This window comes from Eurytemora carolleeae, unplaced genomic scaffold (assembly GCF_000591075.1).
Source record: "Eurytemora carolleeae unplaced genomic scaffold, Eaff_2.0 scaffold788, whole genome shotgun sequence".
Classification (NCBI taxonomy): domain Eukaryota; kingdom Metazoa; phylum Arthropoda; class Copepoda; order Calanoida; family Temoridae; genus Eurytemora; species Eurytemora carolleeae.
In genome coordinates, this window is record NW_019396678.1 from 108,513 (window position 1) to 119,206 (window position 10,694).

The window sequence follows — 10,694 nt, forward strand, 5'->3', positions numbered from 1 at the left end:
GGGGGGGGGGTAATGACTCCATGACCGAGGGTTCGAAGATGAGCTTTCTGAGAACCTTATTTAATTGACATCAAGGAAATTAAAAACATATATCTTCAGGTTTGAATGATCATGTGATGAGAATGACATGTTCCCATTATACTCCAGTATCTGATAAACTCATCCCAACCGGAGAAATTGCTCCTGTTGTAGGAACCATCTTTGATCTTAGATTCCCAACCAGGTGAAATCACAGAGATGGGGTGGGCAGTGGGACACCTCCCCCTCTCCCCAGGTTTTATTATTCCTCAATGGCTTGTGTAAAAAGTATTTTGAGACCAATATTTCATGAAATATATTAATTTCAAAGACTGTAATATGCAAATTTTAAAATATTATGTGACTAGAAGTTCTTGTTCCATCATTAATCGAACTCTTGGCCTAGAATTTGTCAAACATCGTCTTAAAATATCTTTTATTACAAAACATTCATATTACGGTTGACGGATTGTAACAATTCAAAACACTGACAGAGTTAAAGCTGTCAGAACTAATTGGACACCCTGTAGGAACACCAGGATCATCCTGTATTTAAATAAAGGTGACCTTGATGTTAACCACAAGATATATCTGTTCTAGGCTGGGGGACGTGCTACCGAGCTGTCCAGGTGGAGATAACAACGGGTTCGATCATAACTTTGTGGTTTCAGGAGACTCACATCAGCTCAACCTCGTCTGCAGGTCTGTACACTGTTTGTCTGTTTATTATTATTATTATTATTATTATTATTATTATTATTATTATTATTATTATTATTATTATTATATATTATTAATAATATTAAACATGTATAATAAACCTATAATTCAGGGTTGAGCATCCAACTACTGGAATATGGTTGGAATGCTTAACTGACCAGCCCGGCTGCCAGTTCTACACAGGAAATTTTATCCCTGCAAATGACAGGTTAATAAATTATATAAACATGGAATTGTCTTTTTAACAAAGATGAGGATTCAGGGGGTTCTTTGGCTGTAATTGTATAAATATTAAGTCTAATATAATGAGAATTATAAACATTTTAAAGGGAAAGGCATCCTCTAGGGCTCAGCTGGGCCTTAAACTTAATTCAGGGTATCGTCATAAAACCCGGTTTCAAACGCCTAGTTTAATGAATGGGTAAAGGCAGTTTTGTAGCTATCAATATATATTTCTGAATTATTATTTTATTTGGTTTCTTAATATTCTCCATATATTTTCTATTATCTTTAATCAAACTCTACACAAATGTATGAGACCCCAAAAGGAGAACTCGTCAGTTTTATTCAACAATACTCTCTTTAATTTCAGACTCTGAAGTTTGTTCACTTAATTCGGTTAATCATGAAAAAAACATGTCGGACACAGGAGATAGTCAATCACCTCCTCGCAACTACTAATTCTTTGCTGTCAAACCTGTTATTAATATTTCTAATTATTTTCAGCTTGAAGGGTAAGGACAGATCTGTCTATAAGAAGCATGGAGGTTTCTGTTTGGAAACCCAGAAGTTTCCAAACTCTGTAAATCAGCCAAATTTTCCAAACTCTGTAGTTCGACCGGGGGATGTTTACAAACACACTGTAGTGTACAAACTTGGAAAGAATTGAGTGTACTGCAGTATATTTGTACTACAGATAGTTTGGTATGGTTTCGAATTCGAGAGTTTGTTTTCAATAAATTCATTAGTTAAACATTTCATTGTGATCAATAAAAAATATATACTGTTGCATTTCGACATCATAAAGAATAAATATGTTTTATAAGCGTTTTTGTAACTTTGTTTCATAGCTTATCAACGTTTTTTAAAACTTTGTTTTAGTTTATCAGCGTTCTTGTAACTTTGTTTCATAGTCAATCAGCGTTTTTTAAAACTTTGTTTTATATTTATCTGCGTTTTTGTATCCATATTTCATAGTTTATCAGCGTTCTTATAACTTTATTTCATAGTTTTATCAGCGTGCGTGCAACTTTGTGTCAAAGTTTATCAGCGTGCATGTAACTTTGTTTCATAGTTATCAGTGTTCTTTTCTCTTTGTTAAAAGATTTTCAGCGTTCTTTTATCTTTTCTTCATTGTTTATCAGCGGTCTTGTAACTTTGCTAAAAAAAATTATCAGCGTTCTTGTAACTTTGTTTCATAGTTTATCGGCGTTCCTGTAACTTTGATTCATAGTGTATCAGCGTTCTTGTAGCTTTGTTTCATAGTTAACCAACGTTCGTTTCACTCTAAATTAATCAGTGTCTTTGAAACTTTGTTTCACAGTTTATCAGCGTTCTTGTAACTTTGTTTAAAAGTTAATTAGCGTTTTTTAAAACTTTGTTTTATATTTTATCAGCGTTTTTGTAACTTTTTGTATCCATATTTCATAGTTTATCAGAGTTCTTGTAACTTTGATTCATAGTTAATAGCGTTCGTATAACTCTGTTTCAAAATTTATCAGTGTTTTGAAGCTTTTCATAGTTTATTAGCGTTCTTGTAACTTTGTTTCAAAGTTTATCAGTGTTTTTGAAACTTTGTTTCATAGTTTATGAGCGTTATTGTAACTTTGTTCAAAAATAATGAGCGTTCTTGTAACTTTGTTTCATGGGTTATCATGGCGTTCTTGTTATTTTGTTTAAAAAATTATCAGCGTTCTTGTAACTTTGTTTCAGATAATTTATTCACAAGCTAAACTGTGATTAACATGAATACTAAGGTATAGTACAACAAATATTTAAACAATGCATTTTTGACTGATAAAATATTACAAAATGATCAAATTTGCTGGATTCTGAATGTCGAATCTTTTCATTCATAGTATTAACTTTCAAAGTAACAGAAAAATTAAAGGGAAACAACTTAAGATTTTAGTGCCTGTTATTTGTAAAAAAAAGAAAGAAGAGAAAAAAATTCTTTAATTCTCCTTGATATGAAGGAGTAGAAACATAATGATCAGTTGCTGGTTGATATGTTCTTGTGCAGAGGTCGACCCAACCTGTAGCAAATTATGTTAATGTTACTAATTAATATTTAGCAGTGTCCAACCCGCTCTCTGCTGTTTGTCAGAACCCCAACCGATCTTATCTCTCCGCTAGGTAGAGTTTAGAATACTTCTGAGTAAACCTTACATATTCTAAATACTTCTGAGTAAACCTTACATATTCTAAATACTTCTGAGTAAACCTTACATATTCTAAATACTTCTGAGTAAACCTTACATATTCTNACCTTGCATATTCTAAATACTTTTGACTGCAGTAAGCCCCTCAGTCCGGTTTTCCTTTGAGGATGCTGAATGGAAAACGATGAAGAAATCTTCTCTCAAGAAACCAAGAATTCAGGTTTAAAATTGAAACATTGTTTTCAGTTAATATATTTTTTAAGAATGAACATAATATTTGTAATATTGTTTAAAAACAGCTTGAGTTGATTATTTTATTTCCTAAGTGAGATAATTGCAGTTAGGTCTGTGAAAAGTTTAAGCTTAAAAAAAATAAGATATTATTTATAAATTTGAATTTTCATCACATTATGTAACAATGTATTTATCATCGTAAAAAAATGAAAGCAGGGAACGTTTTTATAAAATACCAAATTGTAACAAATAAGAATTTTTATTTAAATTTTGTTTTTATTTTAGAGTATGTCTACGCCAAGTAAGCAGAAGAAGGTTAGGTTTGATAATGTGGCGGAACAGGTAAAAAAATGTTTTGTGTTTAGATTGAATAATTTATCAGAATTAAAAGCGCGGGGCGCTCAGAAATACCTTTTATTATAGTTTGAAACCTTTTAATTTTTCTGTTACCATTGAAATATATGAAAAATATAATTAAAGGGAGTGTCTGGCTAGACTTGGCAGTTGAGCTGAAAATGAAGCATTGTCAAGAAATTTTTAAAATTCATTTGAGACCTATCATACTTTTTTACGGTTCTTAAAATAGTAAACATCTTAAAAGTTTAATAGAGATTTTTTGTTACATTTACATAACAGAACCCGGTATGCTTTTTTAGGAAATATTTGAGTAAAATAATGTCAGGGTTGAATTATTATTTTTTTCTACACTTTTATTTTTTATTTTTAGTTTTTTTTCAGATGTTCTACCCTGTAGCACAGTTTTACAACGAGGGGTTTCTGGTCACTGATAAAGAAATCACAAGGAAGGGGCAACTTTAACTTTATTTTAACGGCCAATTTTGACAATTTTGAAAGAAGTTTCATTTTTTAACAACATTTTTTTATATAACATTTTGTTCCTTTAACTAGGCAAGGATTATTCCTAATTTTATCAATATCTCTTGGTCTGGTTGTATCCGGCTCCCTCGCATACTGTGCCGGGATGTACATGGTGGCATCCATCCTCGGCTTCATCTCCTTTCTCCTCGTCCTCGCTGTCCTCGGGGTGGTGTTAGGGAACATCTTCAAGAAAAAGGACGTAATCAAGGTTAAGTGTTAACTTCTTTTCTTCCTTCCCAGTCACATTCTTTTTCCTTTGAAAGACTGTAATTTATATTTTATAAGGTATTTTTTAAAATTTATTTCCGACTCTTCGTTACTATTTGACAATATACTATAGCCATTTAACTAATCTTAAAACTTTGTTTTCTCTGACTGATTAGCCTCGCTAATTCATGTCTGCTTGGCAGCACAGACCCAACCACGTTCTGAAGTTTTAAGATATTCTTGCAAGAAACATCAGATCGGAATAAAAACAGTAAAACTAAATTTGCATTAAGATCGCCTTCTGTTCATGTAACCCTTCTTTGGGATTTTTTCTATTAAACTTATTTTATTTCAGGTTCGAAAACAGAGATTGGGACCTTAGATATCAAAAAAATATAATTTTTCCATCATATATTTTTGTATATTGCAACAATTCCTTTTAAAGCACCATTTTAATACTTAAAAAGCATCTTATTAATATTTTTTGATGATCTTGATCTCGCAATCGATCAATCAAACATTTTCCGTCTTGCTTCAAGTGTTTGGCATTTGCGCAGAATGTACCCATCACATATTTGGCAGACGGAAGCCAATTTATTAACTTGTCTGTCTTCTAAATTCTATTAGTTATCAAATTTATATCTAGCTTTCAAATGTGAACCAACAACGATTCTCGTAATAATTCGAACTAAAATGTGATAAAAAGGCGTCTGTTTTTGCACGCTGTAAGTAAAATTTTTATTTGACTGACCCTAATTTGCAGAGTTAAGATGGGGTTTATGAAAGGTATTGCCCCTATAAGAAGAACGACGAAATATCTCTCAAATTCTCCGCTGACCTTCAAACCCAGAGTGAAGGTAGATGTTTACAAAAATAATAATATCCTTTTTGTAATCCGCTGTGCCGCCCACACCCAACAGTGTAGTTAAATCTACACATAATAAAAATTCAGTTGGCATTTTTTGGTAATTTTCTAATATACGATTTTTGAACCCCGCCCCCCCCCCCCCTCCTATCAATTTTGTACATGGATCTCTTTTGCAACATATGGATATAATCGGTCATGTGGCCGCAGCGCCCGGCCCCCTAGCCTGGCCTAGCCGTGGCGCTCGGCCCCTAGCATGTCCAAGCTACAGCGCTCGGCCCCCGAGCCTGTTCTAGCCGCAGGGCTCGGCCCAGAAATTGTCTTAACTTAACCTAACCCTGAAATAATTAAAAAAAATATATATTTATGCTGAAGAATAAGTGGTCATGTAGAAGATTGTTAGGAAGGGGGGGTGGGCTCCAAAAATCGTAAGCTAGGACGGACCCCATTTTTTGTTAAATTATGCGTGTTTATGGTCAAAAATGTTTCTACATTTCCCATCTGTATTTTCCACCTAAACGTATAAACGTTAGTCCCATTGGGAACAATTAAAAAAAATTTACATCCACAGTTGGTTAAATTCAAGATTTTGCCTGCAAGGAAATTTCTTCAGAAATTTAGCAAAAAAATGACCGAGGTTGGTTGCAATATCAGGTTTTTAGACATAACAATGTATTATTAAAATGTAATATTTAATTAAGTTTGAAATAACTGAATTACTTAAGTACATTTTTTGTTTAGATAATGACCGTGAACTTTAATGATGCTCAGACTGAAGAGAATCATCAGGGAGCTAGAGATTTTGTTTTCTGGAACCTTCCTCAGGTTTCAATTTTATTAAAATTAGTTTATTTATTTATTATAGATCTGTCATGCTTTTTATCTTTAAGTCACAATTTTTTTACCCACATTGTCGAATTTTACACACTATTCAAATATTCCGCCCATCTACCCAGTACCCATTTCATCATTTGCTTTATATTGTTTTATATTACAGAGCTGTCGATATTAAAGATCTCAAATTTTATACATTCTTGAGCAAGTAGATAGTATATAGCGAAAAGCCATTTGTTATCCCTGTGATTTTTTGATATTTCATGTTTAAAACTATTTACGTTTGTTTTAATAAAAGTTTGAACAAGAAAAGATTTTCTTTCCTGATTCATGACTTTCTTCTCCTTGTCATAATTTTATATCCTGAGAAATAATTTTCTTCTTCTTGTCATACTTTTCTACTCCTTTGTCATGCTTTCCTACTCCTAGTCATGATTTTTATTTTTTTTCCTTGTCATGATTTTCTACTCCTGGTCATGATTTTCTACTCCTAGTCATGATTTTCTATTCCAAGTCATGATTTTCTACTCCTAGTCATGATTTTCTACTCCTAGTCATGATTTTCTTCTCCTTGTCATAATTCTACTCATTGTCCACTCCCTTGTCATGATTTTCTACTCCTTGTCATGATTTTCTATCCGTAGAAATAACTTTCAACCGTTTACAGTGAATCTATATTCTATACTCCTTAGTTATGATTTAATACCTACTTGTCATGATGTTCTTATTATACCTTTGTTTTTAAACCTTGTTGCAATGCTTTCGTGATTTTCTTCTCCTTGTCATGATTTTCTACTACTAGCCATGATTTTGTATTCCGTAACTATGATTTCACACTCTATTCATGACGTTTCACCCTCTCAATTCATTTCTGAGATTAAATTGACTTTTATTTCAGGTTCAGTATAAAAACCCTGATGTTCAGATCCTCACCTTTAAAAATATGACTCCAAGTCCTTTTATAACCTGCTTTCTAGAGGAAATTAGATTTAGATTATAAAAATTGCGGATTATTTTAAAATTCTTTTAGAAAAATATTTGCCTATGATAATCAACATATTGAAATGGTATGTCATATAAAGAACAAACAAAATCCATTAATAATATCAATGTTAACAATATTCTTTTATAGTAGAATAAGAGTATATTTTATTAATATGTATTGAACTTTAAGAATATTAAATCTTACTCGAATTTAAATCTAATCTTTGGTTTCCTAGGACAATACCAAAGTTTATTTCGATGTAGACTCTCAGAGCAATAAAGATATTTTGGATCGATTAGTTAAAACATTGGGGAAATCTAAAGAGGTAAGCTTAATCTATCGATAAAATCATCAATTTGATAAAATATTAGAAAAGTTAATTATAAGGTACGAGAAAAAAATGGATTTTTTAAAGCCTTATATTTTGTTCTAGGTGCTTGAGGAAGAAGCTGTTGCCTCCGAGGCTAAGTCAAATCCTGCAAATTTCTGTCGTCGACTTGGTTTCTCCCGCCATTGCATCTGCGAAATGCCGGGACAAATTCCTTGTTCTTCACTTGTTCCTGTTCCACGGCATTGGCGCGGCAAGTGGTACAACCAAGGACATCGATGGGAGTCGGACGATTAATAAATATTGTAATTTCAGAAGTGATTGTTGGAGAAAATGGCGTGCAGTGCAATATATTTCCTGGATATGAAGGGGAAGGTTCTTATCTCCAGGAACTATCGAGGAGATATCGACAACTCCGTCATTGATAAGTTTATTGGTAAGGGATAGGGTCCAGAGGAGAAGAGTGTTGTATATTTCAACTCCTCTTTTCCTATTATAAAAAAAAACTAAAAACAGGCTTTAAGAAATTTCATCACTTTTATGTTTTTATTTTTATGATTGAATATAAAATTAAGTTAGGGAAAACTCCCGCTAACTGCTACTATTGTTTTTTTGCATTTACCATGAATGTCAATGTACATGTAGAAAAGTAATCCGGAGTACTCAAGGTGGAGAATTATTACCAACAAGCTTTCAATCTGTCGCTTATATTTTGACCGTCGTCACTTTATAATAAACTTGAATAAAAAAGTTAAAATAAGATTAGTTTTTAAGTTGATATATTGTTTCCCTACTCAGGTCTTGTATCAGAGCTTGACGACGACAACAACATGAATCCTCTGATAAAGACGGAGGAGTGCACCTTCGCCTTCATCAAGCACAGCAACGTGTACGTGGTGGCGACCACCAGGAAGAATTCTAATATCGCAATGCTCTTCTCTCTTCTACACAGAATATGTCAGGTAAAGGGGGGCTTTTAAATTTTAACATATCGCAAGCAAATGCAGGGGGAATAAAATAGTTTTAGCTCTCGTGGAAACAATAGTAAGAACAATTGTGGACCAAAATATGAAAAGGAATCAAAAGCTTGTTATTTTTGAAGTTAAATTTTTCATTTTTAATAAAAATTATTCCAAAGAAAAACACTGGAATTTTTCTATCTCTTCAATAGTTCTTTTTTATTTAAATTTTTGGTTTCTATAATTCAATTTATCAATCTATTCAACTTATATTTGTTCCAGGTGATGCAGGAGTACTTCAAGGAGGTCGAGGAGGAGTCCATCAGGGACAACTTTGTAATCTGTTACGAGCTCTTAGACGAACTCGTGGATTTCGGATATCCTCAGACTACTGATGCAAAGATACTGCAGGAGTACATTACTCAGGTTACTATTAAGCTAATAATCCTATTAGATGTAATTATGATCATAATATTGATTTCTATAGAGTGATGAGTAATCTTGTTCATTCAATATTTTCATAAATCGATATAAACATCTGTTTATTTTTACTTCCTTCAGAAGAGGGTATGTAAAATTAGTTCCTAAAATAGGAAGATAGGTAAACCCCCTATTTAGCCTAACTCCTATTTTAGGAGAATTATATACCTCCTATCCAACCTAATTCCTATTTTAGGTTGATTGAATACCTCCTGTCCAACGTAACTCCTATTTCAGGAGAATGTTATACCTTCTTTTCAACCAAACTTCTGTTTCAGGAAGAATACCTCCTGTCCAACCAAACTCCTATTTCAGGAGAGATATATACCTCCTATCCATGCTTCTTTTTAAGACAGATATATATTTACAAGCTGAGGTGCCCGGCGTTGCCTGTGAAAAAAAATAAATTATGAAAAAAATAAATTTTGAAGGAACAAAAATTGGATTTTTTTAGTCTATGTCACCCCCAGGCTACTAATGAGTGTCCAAAAAAAATTCAGCCCCTTCGATCCAGCCGTTTGGCCGGCCAGAGGGAACATATATACGAATGTCTTGTTTTATTTCATAGATACCTCCTATCCAACCATACTTCTATTTCAGGAGGGATATAAACTCGAGGTTGCCATGAAACCTCCTCCTGCTGTTACTAATGCTGTATCCTGGAGAAGTGACGGAATTAAGTAAGATTTTAATCAGTTTTTTGGGATACACTGAAAAAAAAATTCTGTCCTTATACAAAATACTTTACATGGACGTTTATTGAAATATCACTGTTTTCTTTCTTATATTTCTTCTGTTTTAGAATTGAGATAATGGTGAAGGCTAAGTCCCAGTTTAAACGACGATCTACTGCTAACAATGTCGAGATTGTTATGAGGGATATAAACTCGAGGTTGCCATGAAACCTCCTCCTGCTGTTACTAATGCTGTATCCTGGAGAAGTGACGGAATTAAGTAAGATTTTAATCCCCGTGTTTTTCTCTTATTGTAACAATTTCCTGGTGCGTTAGAGCTAGCTAATACATATATTTTTTTGAAATTTAGATAGAAATTTGTCTGTATCTGTATCTGTATTTGTATCTAGGTACAGAAAGAATGAAGTCTTCCTGGATGTAATTGAGAGTGTTAACCTCCTAGCAGGGGCATCAGGGAACGTTCTCAGGTACAATTTAAACCTCAAGTTCACGGGGGGTAGAGGGGGCCTTAAGGGCAAAAATGGGTTCGGTTGGTGGGTTGAATCAGATGTTTGTTCAAAGATGATTTTGTCCTCTTTAGGTCGGAGATAGTAGGAGCTATAAAGATGAGAGTTTATCTCTCCGGTATGCCAGAACTTAGGCTAGGTCTCAACGATAAGGTGAGAATTTGACTTTGATCTAATGAATTTGACTGTTCAGCTACTTTCTTTAATCGGTGATATAGGATTTGTCTATGTCCTATTAGATGTAAACTTTATGTCAGCACTACTCTCCAAGCCTACCTGATGATTAGTGTCTAGTGTTCTGTGTAGACACTAGAATGCAGTAGATTAATCCTCCCACTGTTCTTCAAGTCTACCTGATGATTCGTGTTCTGTGTATACAGGAGCAGATTAATCTCCTCAGGTTCAGTTGAGTTGAATCGGTGATATAGGATTTGTCTGTGTCCTATTAGATGTAAAGTTTGTGTCCACAGATAAGGAGTTGAATCAGCAGTAGTTATTTCAGCGACCTAGTTCAAATTAATTGAATTCGGTTCCCAGATCCCTAGATCTAATATTTTTCTCCAGGTCCTAGTTTTATTGTTTACTCCCCAGGTACTGTTTGAG

At 33.4% G+C, this 10,694-nt stretch overlaps 4 protein-coding genes across 5 annotated transcripts in view; all 4 read left to right on the top strand.

The window, feature by feature from the left end:
* LOC111707270 (aldose 1-epimerase) overlaps positions 1-1,788 on the top strand; it is a 6,894-nt gene extending 5,106 nt beyond the window's left edge. The window contains exons 8-11 of the mRNA XM_023480341.1: positions 100-223; positions 619-720; positions 851-946; positions 1,465-1,788. Of these exons, the coding sequence (XP_023336109.1) occupies positions 100-223; positions 619-720; positions 851-946; positions 1,465-1,627 (485 nt within the window). The 3' untranslated portion in view covers positions 1,628-1,788. The remainder of the gene's footprint in view (positions 1-99; positions 224-618; positions 721-850; positions 947-1,464) is intronic.
* Positions 1,789-2,608: 820 nt separating this feature from the next.
* Positions 2,609-5,203, top strand: LOC111707276 (uncharacterized). Of its 2 annotated transcripts, none has more exons than XM_023480352.1 (7): positions 2,609-2,714; positions 3,033-3,093; positions 3,257-3,339; positions 3,639-3,695; positions 4,092-4,156; positions 4,263-4,440; positions 4,795-5,203. In XM_023480352.1, the coding sequence occupies exons 1-7, from the start codon at positions 2,703-2,705 to the stop codon at positions 4,819-4,821; spliced, it is 483 nt and encodes a 160-aa protein (XP_023336120.1). In that variant the 5' UTR covers positions 2,609-2,702; the 3' UTR covers positions 4,822-5,203. The 2 variants fall into 2 exon arrangements, with proteins under 2 accessions (XP_023336120.1, XP_023336121.1); XM_023480353.1 differs by having other exon boundaries at positions 2,639-2,714; positions 3,036-3,093.
* LOC111707275 (probable 28S ribosomal protein S25, mitochondrial) lies at positions 5,191-7,768 on the top strand. Its single transcript, XM_023480350.1, has 5 exons — positions 5,191-5,296; positions 6,046-6,129; positions 7,037-7,117; positions 7,359-7,448; positions 7,557-7,768. The coding sequence occupies exons 1-5, from the start codon at positions 5,210-5,212 to the stop codon at positions 7,746-7,748; spliced, it is 534 nt and encodes a 177-aa protein (XP_023336118.1). The 5' UTR covers positions 5,191-5,209; the 3' UTR covers positions 7,749-7,768.
* The window catches only part of LOC111707272 (AP-1 complex subunit mu-1), a gene marked incomplete in the record, with an annotated part of 5,789 nt that continues 2,855 nt past the window's right edge, over positions 7,761-10,694 (top strand). The window contains 6 exon segments of the mRNA XM_023480343.1: positions 7,761-7,887; positions 8,250-8,413; positions 8,693-8,836; positions 9,491-9,570; positions 9,975-10,052; positions 10,166-10,244. Of these exon segments, the coding sequence (XP_023336111.1) occupies positions 7,785-7,887; positions 8,250-8,413; positions 8,693-8,836; positions 9,491-9,570; positions 9,975-10,052; positions 10,166-10,244 (648 nt within the window).